This window comes from Camelus bactrianus, chromosome 22 (genome assembly GCF_048773025.1).
Source record: "Camelus bactrianus isolate YW-2024 breed Bactrian camel chromosome 22, ASM4877302v1, whole genome shotgun sequence".
Classification (NCBI taxonomy): Eukaryota; Metazoa; Chordata; class Mammalia; order Artiodactyla; family Camelidae; genus Camelus; species Camelus bactrianus.
Window position 1 is genome coordinate 5,787,281 of NC_133560.1, and position 23,246 is coordinate 5,810,526.

Below are 23,246 nucleotides of genomic sequence, written 5' to 3' on the forward strand. Positions count from 1 at the left end.
AATGACCTCATCTTAGCTAATTTGATCTGCCAGTGACCCTATTTCCAAATAATGTTATATTTGGAGACACTGGGGGTTAGAAGTTCATATCTTTTTGGTAGGAAACTATTCAACCCATCACAGTGCCGTAGTCATGCACTTTACTTCCACAGATTTATACACCCCACACCACACTATTTTTGCTTTGAACAATTACTATTGCTATTTAAATGAAAAGAAAGAAAGTCTTTCTGTTTACCCACGTAGTTACCGTGTTCTCGCTTCTTTTGTGTAGATCCGGGGTGGGACTGAGGCTGAGCAGGCCTCCCGACCCCCAGCGATGGGAGGGGGGCAGGGCAGCCCCACGCCGGGCGTGCTGCCCACCACGGCACACGGGCAGGGCACTGGGGCCCCCCCTCGCCTTCTCTCTCCTGCGTTCAGTGTGCAGACCCCTCTGGAAGCTGCACGTCCCAGGCTTTGTCTTTACCAGTGATGGTTTCCTACATGGTGCTCCCTCTTCATTTTTCTTTCCAGTTGGAATTGAAGGTCAGTGAGTGGAAAGGAGCCCAGGCTGGACTTTGGAGGAGCTGGAAATGTGCTGTTTCTACATCTGGGTGCCAGTTGTGCAGGTGTGTTCACTTTGGGAGGACTTACCTAGCTGCACACTTGAAATGTGTGTGCATTTCAGGATGTATGCTATACCTCACTACAAAGTTAAAACACAAACCAGCAACAATAGCTAAGGCTGGAAGGGAAGCTGATACCCTCCCCAGGGGCCCTGCATGTAGGAGTGGACTTGGCCGTCCCTTGGGCAGAAGCCGGGTTCTAGGCTGCCTCCTGGTGGCCAGCCTGGGGTGGGGGCTTATTAGCTCCTGAGCACATAGGCAGGGACCAAGGACCCAGGAGAGATGACATCTGTGAAGGGAAAACTGTGAAGTGCTGTGCCAGTGCAGCGTGCGTGCCAGTCTGAGCCGCCGAGTGGCAGTTTGTCTTCTGATTGTTTGGGTCTTGGAACTCAAAGAGCAGTGGTGGGAGTGCTGGTTTTAGAAGAGGCGACCTTGCAAGTCTCAGTGTCTGAAGGCAGCAGCCAGGCCAAAGAAGTGTCCCAAGAATTGTCTGGTGCACACCCCCCAAGGGACATGCCTACCCATGAATCTATCCTGAAGCCTGGGGGTGGAGTGCACTGAGGGGCCGGGCCAGAACTGCATGTCCATCCCCAAAGTAATCTAGGCCAAGGCAGTTCCTGCCCCAGGTGGCCACTCGGGCCATGTGCCCTCACACCGCAGGCAAGAGATGGCGTATGGAATGGATGCTGTTGGCAGAAGGAGGGACAGACGCTGGGCAGGCAGAAGCCGCGGAGGCCCGCGAGCTTGGGCAGCCGCAGCAGGGCCAGGTCTGGGTGTGGGCCCTGGAGGCAAGCCTGGGCCTCCCTCTCACTCACCGCTCCCGGCTCCCCGGTCCACGTGCCGCTGCAGCCTGGCCGGGCGGATTGTGCAGACACTCCTCTGAGGGCCTGTGCGGGGGCTGCTGGAACTGAGAGGAGGCTCAAACTGGAGCCGGTTAACAGCCTGCTTCCTTGGAGACACTGCTGGGTGGGCAGAGCACCCGCACTCACTGAACTCAGCTTGAAATAGGCTACTGAGGCCCCAGACCCACCGGGTGGGAGGCAGGCCTAGAGGGGGAGAGGGTCAGGCCGCTGATGCACAGACGACCCCAGAGACATCCTCCCCCACGAGTGGGTATTTCTGGAAGTAGCTGCAGTCACTCCATGGCCCGTAGGCCAAGCTCACTGCCCCTCACCCAGCCACTCCTTCTCCCTCTGGGGGTCTCGCCCCGCATCCTGGTCCCCCACGTGCTGGCAAAGTCGCCATCCCTGGAAGCCCATCTTGTCTGTAGCCCCCTCCTCCAGGAGGCCAGGCTGACGGTTTAGGGCTGGAGGAGACACAGGCAGGGGGCCCTACCAGCTGCCATTGCTGGAGTGGCAATGCTCAGAGTGTCTGTGTGGCTGGATCTCTATTGAGGACAAGTATTAGTCCCAGAAAGCCAGGCCCCTGTCACCTGAGCAGCAGGGCCCGTTGGCACAAGCCGTGATGCCTCCCCGCGCATCCTGGCAGGGCCCGGAGGGTGATAGGTGGCGCCTGGGCTGGCCTGACAGCCCGGACAGAGCCTGGATGTCGTTGTCCGAATGACAGGATTGACAGCCGCTCAAGCCAGGTCTTTGCACGATTAAGCAGGCAGTCAGCATGGCTGACCATTTGGTGCCCCTCGGCCCTCCGTGGACTGGAGCCCACAGGGTGGGGGTGCCGAGGGGAGGGGGTGCCCTCTGCGGCCTCCATCTCGTGGGCCCCCTGCTGCTGGAGAGTGTGACCAGCCGAGGCTCAGAGACAGAGGTCCCTGCAGGTCTCAGGCATGTTGAAGAGGCAGGTTGATTCACTTAAGGGACCCCAGGGCTGGAGGCCCTATAGTTTACCTCACCCAACAGCCTTTGTCCTCAGGGGCCAGCAACACTGTGTCTTCAGGCTGGGCTGAGGACTGAATTCAACAGAGCTTGCCCGCCGTTCAGTCACTGTTATGTGTTGACATGTTTATTTCAAGGCATTTTAAAAAGCACGTGGCCAGCACATTAGACCCATGAGTTCACAGATATTATTGGTAAGGAAGATGTTAATTTTAAAATGTGAATTCATATGAAGAATGTAATTAAGTGACTAGCTGTGCAGAGAGTGGTCAGGCCTGGAAACATCATGAAAGTGACCTTAGAGCGTGTTGTTCAGTGAATGCTGAAAGGAAGGGTTTTGTGTCCTGAAGGTCCTGAGCCAGAGACAGGCTCTTAGGGGACTCAAGGGGCTGCCTGGGGCAGGTGTGCCCGGGAGAGCCCCAACCATGTCACCCTGCCAGCACCTGGCCTATATAGGTGTCCCCAGCCCTGCGAAGACCTCTCCCAGTGGGTATCCTCGTTCCTCCAGCCCCCCTTGGGGAGTCCACGCGCTGACCTGTGTGGCCCAGGCCCAGAGTGGAGGAGGTGGGTGAGCTGGGCTCTGGGTCACACCCCAGGTCATGGCGTGGCTCCCCCAGCTCCCTGCACTGCAGGGGCGAGTCACTCAACCACGGTCGCCTCATTGAAATGAGGAGGCTGAGAACAGCGGCGTGGATGGAGCAGGGGCTGAGTGAGGAGTCCACGCGGGGGCAGGGCGGTGACCTGGGGCCCCTACTGTCACTCTGATCCCTCCTACTGCCTCCCCCATCACTGCTGCTACTGCCAGACAGTCTGATGCATCTGTTGGAGGGAAAACTGGCTGTCCCCTTTTTCCCCCTTTTTGCCAGGGCATTGTTGTGCTTTCTTAATATTCGGGTGTGTGAACCACGTTTGGGCTGTGAGTCTGGTGCATGATGGCATACCCTCCTGCCTGCAAGTGAGGCGTTGCACCGTGTCCATTTTAGTAGGAAGGTCTGCAAGGGACAAGACTTGCCTAAGGGCCCCAGGTGGATGGTAGTCTGTGAGTCCCCAAATCTGAGACTCCTCTGGGTGAAGGATCTGGTTGGCTGAGCATCGGAACCACCTGGGCTGTCCACGAGCTGGGGCGGGACGCAGACACCTGCGTTTTCCAGGAGTGACTCTGGTGACTACCAGCCTCCTCTGGGTGCTGAGGGCAGGGACTGGTGTCCAGTGCCCGCATCTGACCAGGATGGCCCTCCCTCCAGTGGTGGGAGGTCTCAGCCTGAGTAGCTCACTGGCTTCTGCAGAAGGGGCCAAGTGGCCTCTTACACAGGGTTCTAACACCATCGCCTCCGTGACCATCTTTCAGGACGGTGGCTGGGGAGGCCCTGCTCTGCCCCGGCTCCCGGGGTCGACGCTGTGCCCCGGGGCAGCCTCTGGCACCTGCGCTCTGTGGAGCCCGGCCTCCAGCCTGGGCCTTTCCCCAAGCGGGCTGCCTGGGGTCTGCGTGGAGACCCTCCCAAGTCAGGTCAGCCCCAAGTGTGGGCTACCCAGACCCACTTCAAAGTCAGTAAAGCCCAAACGTCCGTCTGGGTCCTTGGAAGAGTTGGGGGCCATCCTGTCCCCCCACGATCCAGCTGGGTGACCCAGCACAGGTCAGGCCCTCTCTCTGAGCCTCAGTTGCCCCTTCTGTGAAGTGCAGATGACAGCCAAGCTGCTTTTCAGCAAGTCTGGAAGGAAGCAGATTCCCCGTCATGTCTGCGCACACGCCGCACGGTGCTGGCCGGGGACGAGCCCCAGGGTCACGAGTGGAGCCATCGGCTGCGAGACCCAGATGCACGCACGCACGCACCTCCCGGCCCCTCCGACAAGGGCCTTTTCTCCGTCTGCTCCACGTTCCTGAGCGAAGCCAGAGAAAAACAGTGTGTTTCTTTGTTTTATTACAACACTGATGACTTCATCTTCCCTCGTCCTTCCCAGAAAAGACGATGACGAATTTGTTAAAGTTCAGCTGTGAGATCCTACTCTTATAGCAAGAATGAGAAGTATTTAAAAGCAGCTTCTCGCTTCTCAGAGTTATTTTCAGCTAAGTGGCCCTGCTGGGTGTCACCCAGGCCCTACTTGGGCCGCGCGGCTTCTCCAGTTCCCGCTGTCCGTGGGGGCGGGGTGGGGAGGTGCAGCCCCATCTGGTCACCCAGCTGCCCGGCTCTCTGGGACCACCCCACGTGTTTTCACTCCTTCCCCCAGATTTCCAAATTCAGGGGAGAAGTGAAATTATTTCTCTGTCCATTAAGATTTTCCAGACCCTTGACAGACATCTCTAGCTAGAAGGAAATGGCCCCAAGGAGTGATGTCCATGCATGTGGCCCCCACAGCTGTGGTCAGCGTGACGGTCTGGCCTCCGGTGTGTCCAAGGATGCCAGGACCCCTGCCCAGGGTCCCCTGAGGTGCCCTAACACCAGGCGGCCACAGAGGATGTCATCAGACCCAGGCAGAGCAAGGGTGGGCAGGTGATGGGGACAGTGCGGCGGCGGCATCCCCGGGTGGAGGGACAGGTAGCAGGTGGGAACCAGCAATTCTGAGCTCTTGAGGAAAGGCAGAAATGCTGGTTCTTGTGAAAGCTCTTGTGTAAATCCGGTCAGCAGATTCCCCATTTAAAAGGGCAGGACACCTGGGCTGCTGCTTGTCAACCTCAGGTGACTCACCTGGAGAGACCATTGGGCAGGTGCCCACCAGGACCAGTGCTGGGGACAGAGGGGTGAACCAGACCCTCCCTGGCTATGAGCAAGTAGGCGAGCGAGCCAGACGGAGCGCAGGCCCTGCCCTGGGACACACGTGCCCCGAAGGCTGTGCAAAAGGCATGGGAGCCCAGAAAGGGTGCTCTGGCCGGCCAGGGGGACTGAGGCCGGCTCCCTGGAGGACAGGACAGTGGGCTGAAGTTCAGCCTCTGTCATCCAGGAGGAGGAGGGTATGGCAAGCGCGAGGGCGTGGAGCAGGAGTGGGAGGGTGGTGGGCAGGGGAGGGCTCAGGGCGGGAGGCTGCACACGTGGGGAGGACAGCCAGGTGGGCTGCAGCCCCAGCTCCGGGCTGAGGCCCGGCAGGGATTCCGGGGAAGGCAGCAGGTGGGTCCAGCTCTTTCAGGCCGGAGCAGGGAGGCCCTGGCTGGCCTTGGTGGGAGGAGTTGGGGGCAGCAGCATCTGGGAGCTGCACACACACCCCACGGACTCTGTCCTGACTGCTAGGGATCCCTGCACCTCCGGGCGCCGCCTCCTTAGCCACCCTGTGGTTCCTGGGCCCTGATCTGGACAACATTAGGTGCCCTTGGCCAGGCCCTGAGGTCTGGGCTCAGAGAGGGGCCCGGGTGACACAAGGGGCAGTGGAGGGCCGGGCAGCCCAGGCCAGGGGGCAGCTCCTGTCTGAAGGAGGCTGGGGAGGAGGCCGGGGTGACCACCCGGCCATCTGGGCATGACAGGAGCTTGCGTGCCTCTCATCACTGAGTGGGCAGAACCACACCGATGGAGCACGGACTCTGCTCCTGACCCCAGTGGATGCACCTTAGGGGAGGGGAGGGTGGCTATTATGAGCCCACTTTATAGGTGTGGAAACTGAGGCTCACACAGGGGAGGGGGGCTGTCCCACTGCCAGGCGTGGAGAAGAACCCCCTCCCTGCCCTGCCCCACCCCGACGGAGCACATCCCCACGCCTCACAGTCTGATCACTCTGAAACGAATCCCAGAAGCCGCAGGGAGGAAAAAGCAAAGCGTTTATTTTTGCCAGCTGTTTCCCGTCCTTGAAAGCGCCTGAGAGGTGTTTGTCAGGAGGTGTGGGTGACTCATGCAGACACTTGGAGATGGGATTGGCTATTTTTGCCTCAAATTACAGGGAGACATGGGCTGCGTTCCTGCAGGTGTGCGGGTGGCCAGGCTGACCCGCAGCGGGGAGACAGGGCAGTGGGTGCCGAGCACGGTGGACCAGACGCTCCCAGTGCTGTTGGCGACTGAACGACTGGAAACAAACCCCTCAGCACAGAGGCAGGCTCTGGGCTTGCTGGGGTGCTGGGTGCTCGACTCTGGGGCGTGGGGGGGTGGGGGCGGGGCGGGGCCCGTGGTCCTCGTGGATGGGGGACGAGGGGGCGGCGCGGGGACCATGGTCCTGGTTGACTGCCCCTCCTTCCAGTCTGCAGTGTCTGAATATGAGGCGCCCCCTGCCCTGCCCCCTCTGGGTGAGCAGGCCCCGGGCTCTGTGACCCCCCAGGTGGCTCACACCTTCCAAATCCACCTGAGGCCTGCCTCCAGGGCTCAGCCGTGGAAGCTGGAAGTCCCAGGCCCCTGCAGCTCAGAAGCCACGAAACCTGAGCTGAGAATGGTTGTCCTCCCCTGTTGCCCACTGGGTGCCCCCTCCCTGAGGAGGTTAAAGGGGTGGGGATCCCACTCCTGGGCTGGGGCCCGGCCCCAGGGTGCTTAAGATGGGAGGCCATGGCCCATGCCTCACAGTGTGGTCCCTGTACCTGGAACCGGTGGCCCTCTGACCCGGCTGTCCCCAGCTCTCTGGGACTCGAGGGCCCCAATCTGGAGGGTTCTGCATTGCTTATGAGAGCCCCTTCCCTCCAGGCTCTCGCTGGGTGGGGGCCACAGAGAGGTCATCCTGACCCCACCCATGACACACACATCATGAGGTGAGGCGGGGGCCGAGAGCAGGGGGCCCAGCCTTGGGGCAGCTCCCACACCTGGGACTTGGCGCTGAGGACGAGGGAGCAGGAAAGACACGACCTGGCTGCCAGGGCAGCTCCTTTGGGAGCAGCACAGAGAAAGGCTCAGCTGAGGGCTGGAGCCACAGCAGCCGTCAGAAGGTTCAACAGGAGAGGAACCTGGGGACAGCTGACTCTGGTCGGTCACAGGAGGGTGGTGAGCCTGATCAGGGGTGGTGGCCCTGAGGGGGACAAAGTGGCTGGGCCTGGGCAGGGCAGGCAGGGCTGTGCCTCTCAGCAGGGGGCTGGGGGAGTGACAAGAATCTCAGCTGAGGAACAGTTAGCGCTTTCATTCCTGGGTCCTCAGTTCACACATCTCAGTGGCACATGTGTTATTCACACAGAGTCTGACATTCATTCTCTGTGGTAAATAAGATGCTTGTTTCCCCCTCACAAAACGGGCCACACTTCTCCCCGGCAGCTGTCGCCTGGCTGGCCAGCCCCGAGGAGCAGCATGGGCCCCCCTGTCAGCCTCGGCTGCTGCCAGGCGCCACTGAGCGCTTTCCCTGCCCCTCTTTGGTGCTGCGGCGTCACCTCCTAGTGACTGTTACTCATTCATTTATTCACTCACTCACATAGCGAGTGTCCGCCAGGCTGGGGGAGCAGCCATGAGCAGGACGGACAAAGCCGTGCCCCGAGGGGCTTGCGGCCCCAGGGAGAACAAGAGACACACTAGTAAATCAGACACATGATAACTTCATGCCACCAGAACACGAAACGAGGCCCAGGGTGGAGAGTGACCGGGCAGCGAGTGGCACGTGGACCCGTGGTCAGGGAAGGCTCTGATGGGCGATAAGAGGGGGGCAGCCTGGTGGCAGCCTGGAGGAGGGTGTTCCTAGTTAGGGAACAGGAAGCACAGAGCAGTGTGTGCAAGGGGAGAATCAGGGACGAGGTCGAAGAGGTGGGCTGGGAGCCCAGTGGGCGGGACCCCCTCATGGGCCATGAGAAGGACTTTAGAGGTATGTCATCATAGGATGTAGCCAGTGAGGGTTCTGACCGAGTCCCGGCGCTGTGCTGGGCACCGTCACTCACAGCCTCTCCATGCCTATGCGGGTTTAGCATCCCCATTGTGCATGGGGGGAAACTGAGGCTCAGGGAGGAGCTGGCACTCACTCAGCTCACGATCGTCTGCCACTCATGCCCCCTTTCCCAGCGACCAGCGCTTCCCAGGTCTGTCTCTATAACCCCCGCCGCTCAGAGGACCCTTTCTTTGCTCAGTTCCGCTAGTGGCGCCTCCAGATGTGTTGGCCCCAGCGCCCCGTCTACTGCATTTTTGAAGGCTTCTTCCAGGAGGGGCCACTGCAGCTGGGCCTTCAAGAGGAACAGAAGAGGGGTCTCCTAACATGGAGGAAACAGTTGAAAACTTAGCAGAGGCCCGAGTGTGGATGGCATGTTTGGGGCACAGCAAAGAATCAGATCCGCCTGGTGTAGTCCTGCTCACTATTTTCAATAAAGTCAATTCATTTCTTAAAGTGGAAATATTCTGTTATGAAATTTTACAGTCCTGCCTATATCACCAGTATCACTTGCCATAAATAAAACATGACCATCAAAAATTAACATAATGAAAACGAACATTTATTAATTTTAAGAAAGACTAAAACATCTACTAATTTTAAGCACCACCATTCGGGTTCTAGGATGATACACGTACAACAGAGCAATTACCCAGCCTGAACAGCAGGGGGAGCTGAAAGAGCTGCAGGCACCTGAGGAACAGCCGCAAAAGGTCTAGCGTTTATGTCAACAGGGTCCCAGGAAGGCAGGAGGAAAAGTGCAATGCACAAAAAATACTTGAAGAAATCATGGCTGAAATTTAGTCAAATACACAAATCCACGTGTTCAAGAACCCCAGAACAGAATAAAGCACAAATAAATTTAGACCCAGACACATAATAATCAGTCCATTGAAAATTAAACACAAAGGAAAAAGATCTCAAATCAGCCGAGAGAAATGATGCTGTACTTACAGGGGAAGAATGAGTCAAATGACTGAATTTCTCACTAGAAACCATAGAGGTCAGAAGTGATTGGAACAGCGATTTTTTTTTTTATTGAGGAATAGTCAGTTTGCCATGTGTCAGTTTCTGGTGTGCAGCACAATGCTTCAGTCATACGTGAACACACATACATTCATTTTCATATTCTTTCTCACCATGAGCTACTACAAGATATTGAATGTGTTTTCCTGTGCTATACAGTATAAACCTGTTTATCTATTTTATATATACCAATTAGTATCTGCAAATCTCGCACTCCCAGTTTATCCCTTCCCACCCCCATCCCCTCTGGCAAGTCTGTTTTCTATGTCTGTGAGTCTATTTCTGTTTTATATGTAAATTCATTTGTCTTTTTTTTTAATTCCACATATGATCTCATATGGTATTTTTCTTTCTCTTTCTGGCTTACTTCACTTAGAATGTCACTCTCCAGGGCCATCCTTGTTGCTGTAAATGGCATTATTTTATCATTTTTTATGGCTGAGTAGTATTCCATTGGAACAATATTTTTAAAGTGCTGAAGGAAAAGAACTGTCAGCCCACAATTCTGTATTTATTGAAAAGATCCTTCAAGAATGGAGTTGTTACAAGAAACACTCATGTGAAGGGAAACTAAGAATTCATTGCCAATAACCTGCTCTTTTACCTTGCTAAAGGAAGTGCTTCTGGTAGAAGGGAAATGACACCAGAAGGACACTTACAACATCAAGAATGAAGGAAGGGCGACAAAGGATAAATGCCTGTGTAAATATAATAGACTGTTCTCCCTTTGAATTTTTAAAATATGTTTGACGGTTGAAAACAAAGATGCTAATATTGTCAGATGATGTCTTCAGTGTATATAGACGTAACGCATGAGGTGGCTACAATATAAATGAGAGAGGGTAAAGCCACCTAATGGTGACTGTGTTTTCTGTATTTCACTTGAAGTGGTGAAAAATAATGGTTCTATACAGAGTGTGAAAGTTTACTACATACAGGCATACCTTATTTTATTGCATTTTTTACAAACTGAAAGTTTGTGGCAACCCTGCGTCAAGTCATTTTTTCCAACAGCATGTGCTCACTTCATGTCTCTGTGTTACATTTTGTTAATCCTCACAATATTTCAAGCTTTGTCATTATTATTATCATTGCTACGGTGATCTTCTTTTGAGGCACCATGAACCGGGCCCATAAAGACTTAATCAATAAATGTACATATTCCCGCTGCCCCACCAACAGGCTGTGCCCCTGTCTCTCTTCCTCTCCTGCGCCGTCCCTGTTCCCCAAGACATAACAATGTTGAAATTAGGCGAATTATAACCTTACAATGGCCTCGAAGTATTCGAGTAAAAGACGAGTCACACGTCTCTCACTTTAAATCAAAAGCTAGAAATGATTGAGCTTGGTGCAGAAGGCACGCCAAAAGCCAAGACAGGCCAAACGCTAGGCCTCTGGTACCAAACAGATAATCATGGTGTGAATGCAAAGGAAAGTTCTTGAAGGAAATGAAAAGCGCGGCTCCAGCGAGCACACGAATGATGCCAAAGTGAAACTTCCTTATTGCTGATACGGAGAGAGTTTTAATAGTTTGGATGGAAACTCAAACTAGCCACAACATTCCCTTAAGCCAACCCCGAGCAAGGCCCTAACTCTACAGTTCTGTGAAGGCTGGGAGAGGTGACGAACCTGCAGAAGAGAAGTTTGAATCTAGCAAAGGTTGGTTCATGGGTTTAAGGAAAGAAGCCGAGTCCATAACAAAAGTGCAAGGTGAAGCAGCCAGTGCTAACTGAAGAAGCTGCAGCAAGCTATCCAGAAGATCTAGCTAAAGTAATGAATAAAGGTGGCTGCACGGAATGACAGGTTTTTAGTATTCCAGCGTACGGAGACACCACATTTTGTTACCCATTCATCCACTGATGGACATTTGCGTTGCTTCCTCATTGGCTTTTAAAAATTTACCCCTGGACATCCAAACAATGGAATACTGTGGGACGGTTGAAAAATAAAAAGCATGGAGGTGCTCTGTCCTGCACCTGCATGGGAAGATGTCCAAAATGTGCTGTTAGTGAAAAGAGCGCAGGAGAGTGGGTGCAATGTGCTAATTTTTTGTGTAATAGGACAGAAAAGAGGAATATATGTGTTCATATTTTCTTGTATTTGCATCAAGAAGCTCTGGAAAAGTAGGTGAGAAACCAACAAAATCAGTTACTATGGGAGACAGTGTGTGGGGGAGCGGGGCACCCCCACCCCCACAGGTCGACTGGAGCCCCTGCTGGAGGGAAGAGGGTGTCCGCCAGCGCACCTGCCAGGAGGGGCGGGAGGAATGGCGGGGACACTGCCGCGGTTCTGCCTGCGCCCACCCTATCTCAAGGAAACATCTAACTTCAGGGAGCCATCGCCCTCCTCTCCCCTTCCCCGGGCACACCCTGCAGAGCTCCAGTGGGACAGCCTCCAAGAGGTCCTGGCCATCTGCTGTGCCGAGAGGGTGCCAGCAGCTGGCCCACGCAGGCATACGTGACCCTCAGCCGGAGGACACCAGAGGCTGCAGCAGGAGGACAGCCCATGCACTGAGGCCCAGGCCAGGGCCCAGCTGGCGGCGTGATGGGGGGTTGGAGGAGGGAGGGCAACACGGGCTGCCCATCTGCTCTCTGGGCTTCCCTGTGAGTCCCAGCGGTCCTGGCCCCCAGCTCCACCCAACCCCTGGCCTCAGTGACTTGCTGCTCCAGAATCGAGCTGGGTCCGAACCCCACCCCCACCCCCACCCCCACCGTGTGTCCAGCACCCCACACTCAGCCCCCAGTATCAGGCCAGGCCTGAGATGCTCTGGAAGCTTCCCAGCTCATCTCTTGAAGCTGTGACATCCTGGCTTCCCCAGAAAGGACGCCTGCAGCCCCACCCACACCATCTGACAGACCACCCTGCCCAGCAGAGAGGTTTCCAGAATCACATCCACCTCTGATTCTGGCTCATCTTTGAGAAAACTGAACCGGGATCTGGGTCAGGCTGCAGGGAGAAGATGGCAGGTGCCTGGTAGGAGAGAGCAGAACTTGCTGGCCTCAAGAGTGTTCTGTCTTGTGGAATGAGGTTCAGGTGCCGGGCCCTGGGTGTGGTGCAGAGGCGGCCCCACCCCAGAGCTGACCACTGTTCCCCACTGAGCCTGCCCGCATGCCCAGGAGCCTTCCTGCCATGATGGACAAGAGGCAATTTTGTGAAATTTTACAGTTTCATCAGCTGAAAATTGAACACTTACACCTTTACTGGGAAGGTGAAAATAAAGCTGTGGCTTTCCCCACGGCTGGGACTGTCCAGGCTGCTGTCCACATTGGTTCCCACACCTTCCCCACACTGTAACCCAGTCCCCACACCCACCCCCACACACCCTTGAGACAGCCCTCTGTGGGGCTCCCTCTGATCCCCCACATCAGCTCTGACTCTTCAAGTCCTCTGTCTCTACTTCCAGGGCCACCAGGTCACCCAGGGGGGCTGGATAAGTCAGAAACAGGCCAGGACCAGGAGCTGTCATGAGGGCAGCAGGGGTGAGATGAGCAGGGTGATGGGGACACTGATCCCTGGAAGGCCCCTGTGGTGAGCGTGCAGGACCCCACGGTTAAGACTGCAGGCTGACTTGAATGTCATGGGGGCATGGTTGAACAGTCACAGGTTTGGCCAGGACTCTTGCCCTGAGTGCCCCCAAAGGCTTCGTTCAGGAGCACTGGCCTGTAGGGATCTGTGAAAGAGCCTGAGAGGAAGCACATTCCTCTGCACACTTGTGGGCGGGCACCTGCTGCAGGCCAGGCCCTTGACTCAGTGCTGGGTGGGAAGACATGCGTGCTCTGGCGCCACCTGCAGGAGGTCTGGGTGGAGCCGTCGCCATGTAACAGCGCAGGTGGGCTTTCGCTGCCCCAGGCGTCAGCAGCCCCCAAGCACTCAACAATGCTGATGAGGAGGATCTGCTGGTGCCCACCAGGAGTCAGGCCCAGCCTTGGAGGAGCTGCTGCAGGGAAGCAGGAAAGCAGGGAAGGTTCCGCCTAGGAGGAGGAGTATCAGCCATGCCCAGAGGGATGGAGAATTGAAGATGGTGGGAGAGCCTTCCAGCAGGAGGGCATAGCTGGACAGGTCAGCAGGTCCTACGCACAAAGAGCCTGGAATGCCAGGCTACAGAGGACAGCCATTTGGCTGCACTAGAGAGAAACTCAACTTAAACAGGCTCATGTGATGGAGGAGTCCACAGAACAGCTTCAGGTACAGCAGGATCCAGGGCCTCACACACTGACCTCAGGAATGTTCTCAACTTCCTGACCCTTTGTGGGGACAAGATGGTCCCAACGGTGCCATTCCACCCGCTCAGGGTCCCCAGGGGAAAGAGCTTCCAAGTGCCACAGCGTTCTAGGACTGCATCTGAGCCATCCAGTCTGGATCAGGTCCACTCCTGATTCATTCTTGTGGTCAGCGGCAGGCAGAATATACTGACTGTCCAGGCCTGGTCAAAAATAACCTTCATTGGGGTTGGGAGTAGGTACTGGAAAGAGCCAGTCCCTAAAAGGTCTGGACTAAGAGTAGAGGAGAGATGGTTCCTAGGGGCTGCAGTGGCTGTGGGGTAGGGGTCCCTCCCAGGAAGTGATTGCTGGGCTCAGGTGGGCACAGAAGTGCCTGTGGGAGGCAGGCCCCACCCAGCCAGGATCCCTGGGGACCAGCAGGTCCAACTCTCCCTTGCCGTTGCAGGCAGGCATGCCCCAGACACTGAGCACCTCCGACATGGTCACCCCGGGCAGCCTCAGCCCACCCCCTACTGAGCCCACGGATGGCGAGCAGGCCAGGCAGCCCCTCCTGGATGGAGTGCCATCCTCAGCCTCCCTGGACACCTTAATCCAGCAACTCGTGCCCACAGCTGACTACTACCCCGAGGTGGGTGACCCACCCAGTGGGGAGGAGGGGCCGCAGAACGGGCTGTCCTCCACCAGGTGTGGGAGAGACAGCAGGGCCGGGGCTGGGGGTGGAATAGCCTGGGAGGCACATCCTCCCATGCCTTTGTGAGCACGTGATGCCTTTCTCCCATGTCCCCCCAGAAAGCCTACATCTTCACCTTCCTGCTGAGCTCCCGCCTCTTCATCGAGCCCCGGGAGCTCCTGGCCCGGGTCTGCCACCTGTGCATCGAGCAGCAGCAGCTGGACAAGCCGGTGCTGGACAAGGTGAGAGGCAGGGCAGAGCAGGGGGGCCTCTGAGTGTACGCACTCTCCCCTGCCGTGCCCTTGTGCACCAGCCTCCTGGAGAGGCAGTGATTGCCCCTGTCCTCCTGACAAGGAGCCCACAGGGGTTTCTGACTTGTCAGAGGCCCGGAGCCAGAAAGGACAGTCAGAACCTCTAACCCCAGTTCGGTTTTCCAATGCCCCAGGGGGGCCCTTGAGCTCACACTGAGCCCAGATCCGGTGCCCCAGAGCCCCATGACTAGGACCCGTGCCATCTGTGGCCTGGGATGGCCCTGCAGCATTTGCCGGGCTCCCTGCCCCCATCACGCTCTGTTCCACCCTTCCATCTTCTGTGGTTTCACTGGCGCCCAAGCCTTCCCTTAGTTCCCCACCTCCTTTCCTCTGTCCCTGGCCAGATCCCACTGGCAGCGGCCACCTATTTATACACGTGTCGGTAGGGCTCCACTGTCCCATGATAGAAACCCAAATTCAACTGGCCTAAGGCAAAGGGACTTCACTGGCTCATGTAACTGCAAAGTCTCAAGGTACCGCTGACTCCCGGGGCTCAAACATCGTTAAAAAGTGGCCTTTCCCCCTAAGACCACCTGCTCCGTAGTCCTGTGGGCCAGCCTCACTGGCTCAGGCCGGCTCTCTGCACAGTGACAGGTAGCCTCTGCTGATCCAGGCTCAGTCTGCCCTTCCCAATCCTGTGAAAAGAGGATCCCGACGAATAAACGACCTGATCTCATTGGCTTAGCTTAGGTCATATGCCCATCTGTGAGCCAATCACAATGCAAGATGGGGGGTGTGCCCTGCCCTGATTGGCCAACACTGATCAGGTGCTCTCCCCGAGCCCTGGGGCGGGGTCAGCTGGGAACTTGGCTGTTTCTGTGACCCCCACCCCACCTCCTAAGAAACCCTCACCAAACTCAGACAACCCTCGGCTTGCCTTGCAGGCCCGGGTCCGGAAGTTTGGCCCCAAACTGCTCCAGCTGTTGGCCGAGTGGACAGAGACGTTCCCGCGGGACTTCCAGGAGGAGTCAACCATCGGCCACCTGAAGGACGTGGTGGGCCGCATTGCCCCCTGTGACGAGGTGGGCGCACCGGCACCATGTCTCCTCCCTCACACCCAGGGCCTGAGCCCGTTCCTGGGCCTGCCCTGGGCCCCCCGCTCCCTGCTGCAGCCCCTCTGAAAGCAGCCCCTTTCTGCCGCATCAGGGAGTCAGGCACTGCAGAGCTGGCAGGGAAGCCAGGCCTCCCGTTCCAGGCCTGGTCTCTGGATCTCTCTCTTGTCCTGCTCCCATCAGTGGCTTCAGAGGGCAGGCGATTGAAGACCATTCGTGGACTCTTGTGGTCGCGTGGTCAGGCATTGTCAGTGACCCACAAGGCCGGCCGGGCAGAGCCTGCTTCCCCAGTGGCTTGGGGTGCAACCAGTGTCCGGCATCAGGTGCCTCTGCGCCCCACGTCCTGCCCTGCTCTCCCGTCTGCGTTACTCTGGGGAAGGCACTTAAAGGTGAAAGGAAATCAAAATCCCTGCCTCCCAGGATTAGGGTGGAAACCCTGGCAGGGAGTGCATGTCACTGGGAAGAGACTGAATGTGGCAAGCTGATAGCTAGCGACAGGCCCCAAAGTGGGTCTGATCATGGCAGGGCCAGCCAGAGCCACAGGGAAAACTGCACAGGCAGGCTGGGCGACAGGAGGCCATAAAGTCCAAGCCTAACTTGGGTTCAGAAGAGGAGGCTCTGCTCTGGGATCATTTCATATAGCAGGCAAGTTAGCTGTTTGGAGAGCTCGGGGAGGTGAGGGTCATCTCCTCCTCCTCCTTTGCATCCCCTGATCATCTGGGATCCACCTGCTGTGGGATGCAGCACAGTCAGAGAAGGCTCAATGATTGAATGGGTTAGGAGGATGAAGCAGGGAAGGGAGACACGGACTGACTGACTGGCTGGGTACACAGTTGGCTACTTTGATGCATGAGTGGAGCCGGGAAGAGAGATGTTTGGGTGGTTGGGTAGGCAGGTAGATTTATGGGATAAGTGGATGTGGAAAGATTGATGGCAAGAAGTGGAGGAGAAAGGCAGAGATAGTGGCTAGGTGAGTGGGTACATGGATGAACAGATGGATGGGAAAGCAGGTGAAGGGGCAGGTGGATGTCTGTGCATGGGTGTGGGTGGGTGGGTGAGAACATGGTTAGGATGGATGGATGGATGAATGGATGGATGAGTTGGTAGGTGGATATGTGGGCAAATGGATGGATAGGTGGATGGATGGTGGATGGATGGATGAGGGCAAATGTTAGAATGGAGGGAAGGATAGATCAGTGAATTGATGGGTCTGTGGGTGGGTGACTGTATAAAAGGGGAGGTGGGCAATGACAGATGGGTGGAGAAGAGATGGGTGCAGGGACAGTAGATGGATGGATGGATGGATGGATGGATGGATGGATGGATGGTTGGAGTAGAGGGCGTGTAGTGGGGTGAGAGCCCACTCTCCTGAGTTATCTCCTTACCCCCACCCCCAATAGGCTTTCAAGCAGTGTGAGGTCTAAGCCATTGACCAAATGGATTATCTTCCCTTATCAGACCTACCTCTGCCATTGGTGGAGCCATTTCAGAGGCAGACTCTGCCATTCTGGCCATGGTGGTGTGGGACAGCTGTAAGTCCTGGGCTTGTCTCCTCAAGAAGCAGTGCCTCCTTACCAACCACCCAAGAATCTGTCAGGGCTGTGCTAGGCACTCTTTTTTAACTATGAAAATAAGCTCCAACCAAGACCCGTGAATGGGCTGTTGAAAGCAGTCACCCACCAGGTGTGGGTTTTCAGAGCAGAAATAACTCACTTGGGGCATTTCTTATTCCTTTCATTGGAATACAATTAAGTGTGCTGAGTAGTGTGAGCTGCCCACCCACCCATGCAGACCCAGGCTGGGGCGCCCCGTGTGTCTTTGTGAGCCCCTAGTTGCCCTGCCCCAAAAAGCACCTGCTTCAGGGGGATGTCCTATGGGCGCTGTTTCGCCCCTGAATGCTACAGGTGGGCTGCAGCCCTCCCAGCACGGGCACAGCCTCAGCTTGGAAAGGAGCTGGTGAGCCCTGAGCCAAACTGGTGGGGCAGGGCCGCAGGACTCAGAACATGGGGTGTGGGTCAGACCTCCTGAGCCCAGATCCAGGCTCAGGAACCACAGCTGTGTGACTCTGGGTAAGACACTTTCCCTCTCTGAACTTCAGCTTTATCTGTAAAATGGACATAATGACTGTTCCCACAGCACAGCTTTGCGTCAGAAAGTCTCTAAAGTCACACGTGCTCTCATTTCAGCACTCGGTGAATGTGAGCTATGATGAGGAACAAATTCCTCCCAAAATTCAGACACATGGGGATTATCTTGAACTTTTATGGAACTTTTGTTATGGAACATTTCAAACATACACAGACAGACAATAGAAACCATGGACTTCTGTGTGCACATCCCCTAGCTTCAACAAGTATCAACGTTCTGCCAAACTTGTTTCTTCTATCCCCTCACACACTTCCCCCTCCCTCCAAATTATTTTTTAAACAAATCATAGACATTATATCTTTTGCTCCAAAAATATGACAGCATTATCTTGTAAAGGATTTCTTACACAGGGATAGGATCAAATGATATAAAGTGCTATGCACAATGCAGTGAGGTGAGCGCAAGCCTTTTCAGAGCTGTGTGTCTTTGGGCAAGTTACTTAACCTCTCTGAGCCTTCGGTTAACTTCTGTAAGAGGAAAGATGATAATTCCCCCCTCTCAGGGCTGTGAGGAGAACAGTGCTGCTCAGCGGTGGGGAGGAGATAGTAGAGGGCCAGGGCAGAGTCAGGCTCTCCCATCGAAGTGGCTGTGAAAGGCGACCGCTTTCTCTTTCTTCCTGCCCCCTCTGCCGTTTCCCGGAAGACTCATGCCCTCACTGTGCTCTCCACCTCCTCTCGGTAGCTGAGAACAAGAGGGCCGGCGGGGAGCTGAGAAGGCCATTTTCCATGACTCTGGGTCCTGGAGAATCCATCCAAGCCTTCCACCCCAGCCCCTGTATCAAGGTGCCTGCTCCGGGCCACCCTCTGCTGGGCAGAAGACCCTTCCTTGGGGGGAGGCTCCCAGCAGACTGGGCTCAGCAGCTTCAGCTCAGGAAGGCCAATGCCGAGGCTGAGGGAGACTGGGGGATCCCAGGGAAGGCCAGAGGGAGACAGGACAGGGGGACCGCGGTGCCCTGGCCACCCCCACTGGGCTGGCCAAAGGAGGAGGCGGGCGTGACAGGCAGTGCTCCCAGGGACTGGCCCTGCCTTCTCCTCGCACAGCTGGCTGCTGCTCCCCACAAGGGCGTGAGTGCTGGGAAGCTGACAGGGGTAGCCAGCTGGGGGGTGCAGGGCTCCTGCCCGTGCAGCTGGGCTGAGCCCATAGGACATCGGCCACGGGCTGGCTCGGGTGGGCGTGTTCAGGAAACCCCATAAACAAGGGCCAGTACTTGTCTGGCCAGAAATGGGTTCTAATCACAAAACACCGGTCCAAGAGAACTTGGATGGAGGCACCTGGAGAACCATGGCCACCATGCAGGCCACCACTGGAGAGATGACCTCTGCACTGGCAGCCAGCTCTGTGCACACAGCCCAGGCTCCGTGGGAACGATCGCAAAGACAGGCCAGCCCCTGTCCTCCCAGCGGGCGGGCAGCTGAGCCACCAGGGGATTGCTGAGCCATGCTGGGCACTCCCTGGTGCTTCAGATGTGGGCTCCTGACCAGGAACATCTCGGCATTCTCAGTGATAGGTCCCGGGTCCCCGAGCCTGCCCAGATTCACTGACATCTCCCAGGCCATGGCCACAGGGCATAGAAATCTGAGAAAATGAGAGGAGGTCAAAGAGGTCAAAGAGCATCTCCACATTCAGAGGGGAGGCAGGCAGAAGATTTGGGAAAGAACCAACAGAAAAGCTGGAGGTTAACACCACTGGGAAAAAAATTAAGTGGAAAAGAGAGGGATAGATGGAGGCAGGAGGAACTCAGCATCCAACCGCAGTGCAGACAGACAATCCTGCTAACAACCCAAGGCAGGAGGAACCGGGCCACTGAGGCAGGTACTCCTGAGATGTGGCCCCTGGCTTTCATGACGGGAAGTCTGGGGTGACAGCAGGAGACCGTCTGATGGTGACGGGGGTGGAGCCAGATGGGGTGCTGGAGGGATGAGTGGAGATGTGGGAACTCAATAGCCAGTGTGGCCACCCCAAGACAACTGGCTGGGCAGTGGAGAGATGGGGGCTGGTGGAGGTGTCAGGTGGGGCTCAGCGGTGACTGACTGTGTCACTGGGGCTGGCTCTAGCTGGACTCAACGCACATCTTCCCAGCACTCAAATGAGGACCTGGGAGGCAGCGTGCTGACCATGCTTTTGTATGCAGCAAAGCTGAGTGGGGATGTTTCTTCCATAGGTGACAAAGGGAAGAGTCGGACCTCAGTTTACCCCACGCTGCCCAGCCAACCCCTGGGTGCCCTGGGTCTGCCCTCCACGGCTCTGGGATTAGGGTTAGGGTGAGTGTTAGGGTTTGGGTCAGGGTTCCCTGTGTCCTGAGGGCTCTGCCACAGCTGCCCTGGCCACTCCACAGAGAAACTTTCATAAGGGGCTGGGATACCATGTCCACCACCAGAGCTCTGGGCATCACCAGGGCTGGACTTAGTGCTCCTTTGAGCCCCATCAGGGACTTGAGGAACCATGGAGTTCCCCGGGAAAGCCCTCTGCCCCATCTGCAAATGCCTCTGGGTCTGTTTCAAAGCAGCATGAAGACAGTGCCCTCTTTCTACCTGAAATTACCTCGCAGTACTGACTGTCCAGCAGCCATTATCTTCCGAGGCCTCTGGGACCAGGCCCTGCTGGACACTCCACCTGTCTGCCTGACACCTCGTTGTTGCCAGGAAGCCAGGCCCTGGATGCCCACCACCACTCCCAGGCCGGCTGCTGGCTCAAGGGGGCTGACTCCACCTCTGGGAGAGCCATTTGTGGACAGGTCGGGGGGGGGCCCTGTTCCGTGGGTTACCGACCAAACCTTTGGGAATGTGTGGACACTCTTGCTTAGTAAACCCAGCTAGTCTAGTAACACCTTCCTAGGAAACTCGGGTCTTTGAGGGGTGATAATCAGTTTCCCCCTGGGATGAAAGGGTGGTCCCTATGCCAAGCCCAGGGTCAAAATCCCATCCGAGCTATGTGATGAGGGATGTCAGTCCAGTAAACGGTTATCAAGTGTCCACTGCATGCCCTGGGCTGTGACAGAGAGAGGTCAGCAGTCTTCCCTGCCCCTGCCTAGCTATCACTCGGAGTAAACCACCCTGACCGTCTCCCACAGTGGTCCTGTAAGGAAGTCACACAGGGTGGCTGCAGAAGGACTGCCCGGGGCAGTGGGTGGACAGCAAGGCCAGTCAGCGAAGGCCTCTCTGAGCTAGGCCGGGCAGACAGGAGGGGAAAGGGCCAGCGCCCTGGGCAGAGCCCATTCCACGTCTCGTTTTCCTCTCCCTCCAGCTCCCTGGCAGTGCCCATCCCCCCACCCCTCCGCCCACACGGCCAGGGCAGCTGTGGACCCTGGTCACCCTCCCTGATGTGTGCTCTTCTTGGCTCCCCTGATAATCCTGCAGGCTTCTCCCAGCCAGTCTTGACGGTGGCCCCAACCCCAGCCTGCCCTGGACTGGGTCCTGCTTCAGGGTGAGGGCAGGTGCGGGCACGCCTTGGAGCAGCCCATCCCTGCCGGCGGGGGAGCCTGCCTGCCTCAGATATTAGCTGTGGGGAGACGGGTGTCCAGGCCTGAGCAGCCTCTCTCCGCCCCGCTCCAGGCCTACCGGAAGAGGGTGCATCAGCTCCTGCAGGCTTTGCACCAGAAGCTGGCGGCTCTGGGCCAAAGGCCGGAAAGCCTGCTGGGCGCCGACAAGCCCATCTCCTACAGGACCAAGCCTCCGGCCTCCATCCACAGGGAGCTCCTGGACATCTGCAGTGACCCCTACACGCTGGCCCAGCAGCTGACCCACGTGGAGCTGGTGAGCAGGCCCATGCCGCCCTCTGGCCAGACCCAGAGCCTAGAACACTGAGAACAGCTGGCCACACCCCCACCCCCCATCTGCCCCCCCCACCCCAGTCTCAGACTAACCCATGGCCTGAGCCCATCTCTTCAGGGCCAACTAGGCGTCTCCAGAGAGCCCTGACTCTGGAGCAGTCTCTCACCGCTCCTGGGGTGAGGAACAGGAGGGCTGGAGGGGCCAGCCCCACCCAACTCTGACCTCTGGCCTGCCTGAGAGTCCAGGCCTGGGACAGAGGACCTGGGTTCAGATCCTGGCTCTGACACCTCCTGATGTGTGACCGTGTCACAACTAGCGCCTGGGAAAGAAAAGAGGGCCTCACTTCCCCCTCCAGGACTCACAGTCACACTGCACCCACCCAGCTTTTCAGGGAAGCCCAGACAGCCCTCCTGTTTGTGAAGGGGATGCCGGGGCCTAGCCTTCAGCATACTGGGTTCCTTGTAGATGCAGAGCGCAAAGGGCCTGCCCCAGAGAGAGGGAGGTAGCGGGTAGATTTCTTTTCTTTTAAACCTCCAGCACTTAAGATGCCCTTGCTGGTTCCAGGCACTGTGTTCAACACGTACATGTACTCTCTCATTTTATCTTCCCACCACCCTGTCAGGTAGGTGCTAGTCTCAGTCCCTTTTCACAAATGAGGACGCCAAGGCCCAGAGAGTTTAAGTGATTTACCAGAAGTCACACAGCAGAAGGGACAGAGCCAGGATTCAATTCTGCCCCAGACTCCATGCTCTTAGCCACTAGGCCAACCCTGGAGGGAGCAGGTCATTTCAATTACCCAATGTCGAGCCTGGTTTCCTAGGATCACATTCCACAAGCACTCCCCATGGGGACACTGAACCCTGCCTCCCCTCCCCCACCTCATGAACTGCAGTAGCCCCTCGGCATAGAAAAGGGGGGCTGCCCCCTTCAGGACACTGCTGAGCTCCATGACAACCCAGAACGGGACCGTGGAGCCCAGTGAGCAGGCAGGTGGGCTGAGACAGGGAGCTGCCGCAGCCCATGCCAGGCCCCCAGGGGGCACCCCCTCCCTCCCCTTACCTTCCCCTTTTCCTGACTCTCCTTCTGGTGCAGGAACGACTTCAACACATTGGACCCGAGGAGTTTGTCCAGGCTTTCGTGAACAAGGACCCTCTGGCCAGCACAAAGGTAAAAGGCCCTTGGATGGACTGTCCCAGCAGTGACCCCTACCCTCTGGCCCCTGTGGGGGATCCCCATTGGAGGGGCCTAGAGCAGAGCAGTTGGGCTTGGAGCGGCCGTGCCCACTCCACCCTGTCCCTAGCCCAAGACCCTCAGCTCTGAGTCCCGGGGAAGCCCGGGAGGGTGGGCCAGGTCACCTACCCAGCGAGGGCGGAGGGGAGGGCAGGGTGGGGAGGGGGAGGGTGGAGGGCGCACCGGGGCCGCTGCAAGACCCCCGTGCGCCCTCCCGGTGCGTTTCGGTGGGCGCCGGTGCCCTCTAGCGGCCACTCGGGGGAAGAGCTGGTGCGCGCTGCCCACGGATGGGTGCACACTCTTCCCTCTGAAGGTGCGCCAGGCGCTCAGGACATGGTCCACAGACCGAATTTGAGAGCCGGCTCCTCCTTTCTCACAGCCCAACCAGCGGTTTGCCTGGTGCTTATCAAGGAGTTAAATCTGAACCAGAACAGAAACCATTCTGTCTTCAGCCCTGGCACCTAGTAAAAGAAATGCAAACTAAATGTACAATCATATTTCACCTCTCAGATAAGCAAAGGTTAAACATTGTGGGTGTGCATGTGTAGGGGGAGGGACACTCATCCACGGCCGGAGGGGGTGAAACTGGCACGGCCACTCTGGAGGGCAGCAGGGCAAGTGCGTCAGCACTCGGAATGTA

General features: G+C 57.0%; 1 protein-coding gene across 4 annotated transcripts in view; it reads left to right on the forward strand.

Moving 5' to 3' along the window:
• Window positions 1–23,246, forward strand: part of RASGEF1C (RasGEF domain family member 1C) — a 61,952-nt gene that overhangs the window by 17,596 nt on the left and 21,110 nt on the right. For 3 of the 4 annotated variants that reach the window (XM_074350110.1, XM_074350113.1, XM_074350111.1), the window contains exons 2-7: window positions 514–608; window positions 13,871–14,053; window positions 14,215–14,337; window positions 15,291–15,428; window positions 21,158–21,358; window positions 22,469–22,543. In XM_074350110.1, coding sequence (XP_074206211.1) covers window positions 573–608; window positions 13,871–14,053; window positions 14,215–14,337; window positions 15,291–15,428; window positions 21,158–21,358; window positions 22,469–22,543 — 756 coding nt within the window. In that variant the 5' untranslated portion in view covers window positions 514–572. The remainder of the gene's footprint in view (window positions 1–513; window positions 609–13,870; window positions 14,054–14,214; window positions 14,338–15,290; window positions 15,429–21,157; window positions 21,359–22,468; window positions 22,544–23,246) is intronic. The other variant, XM_074350112.1, reaches the window with a different exon arrangement.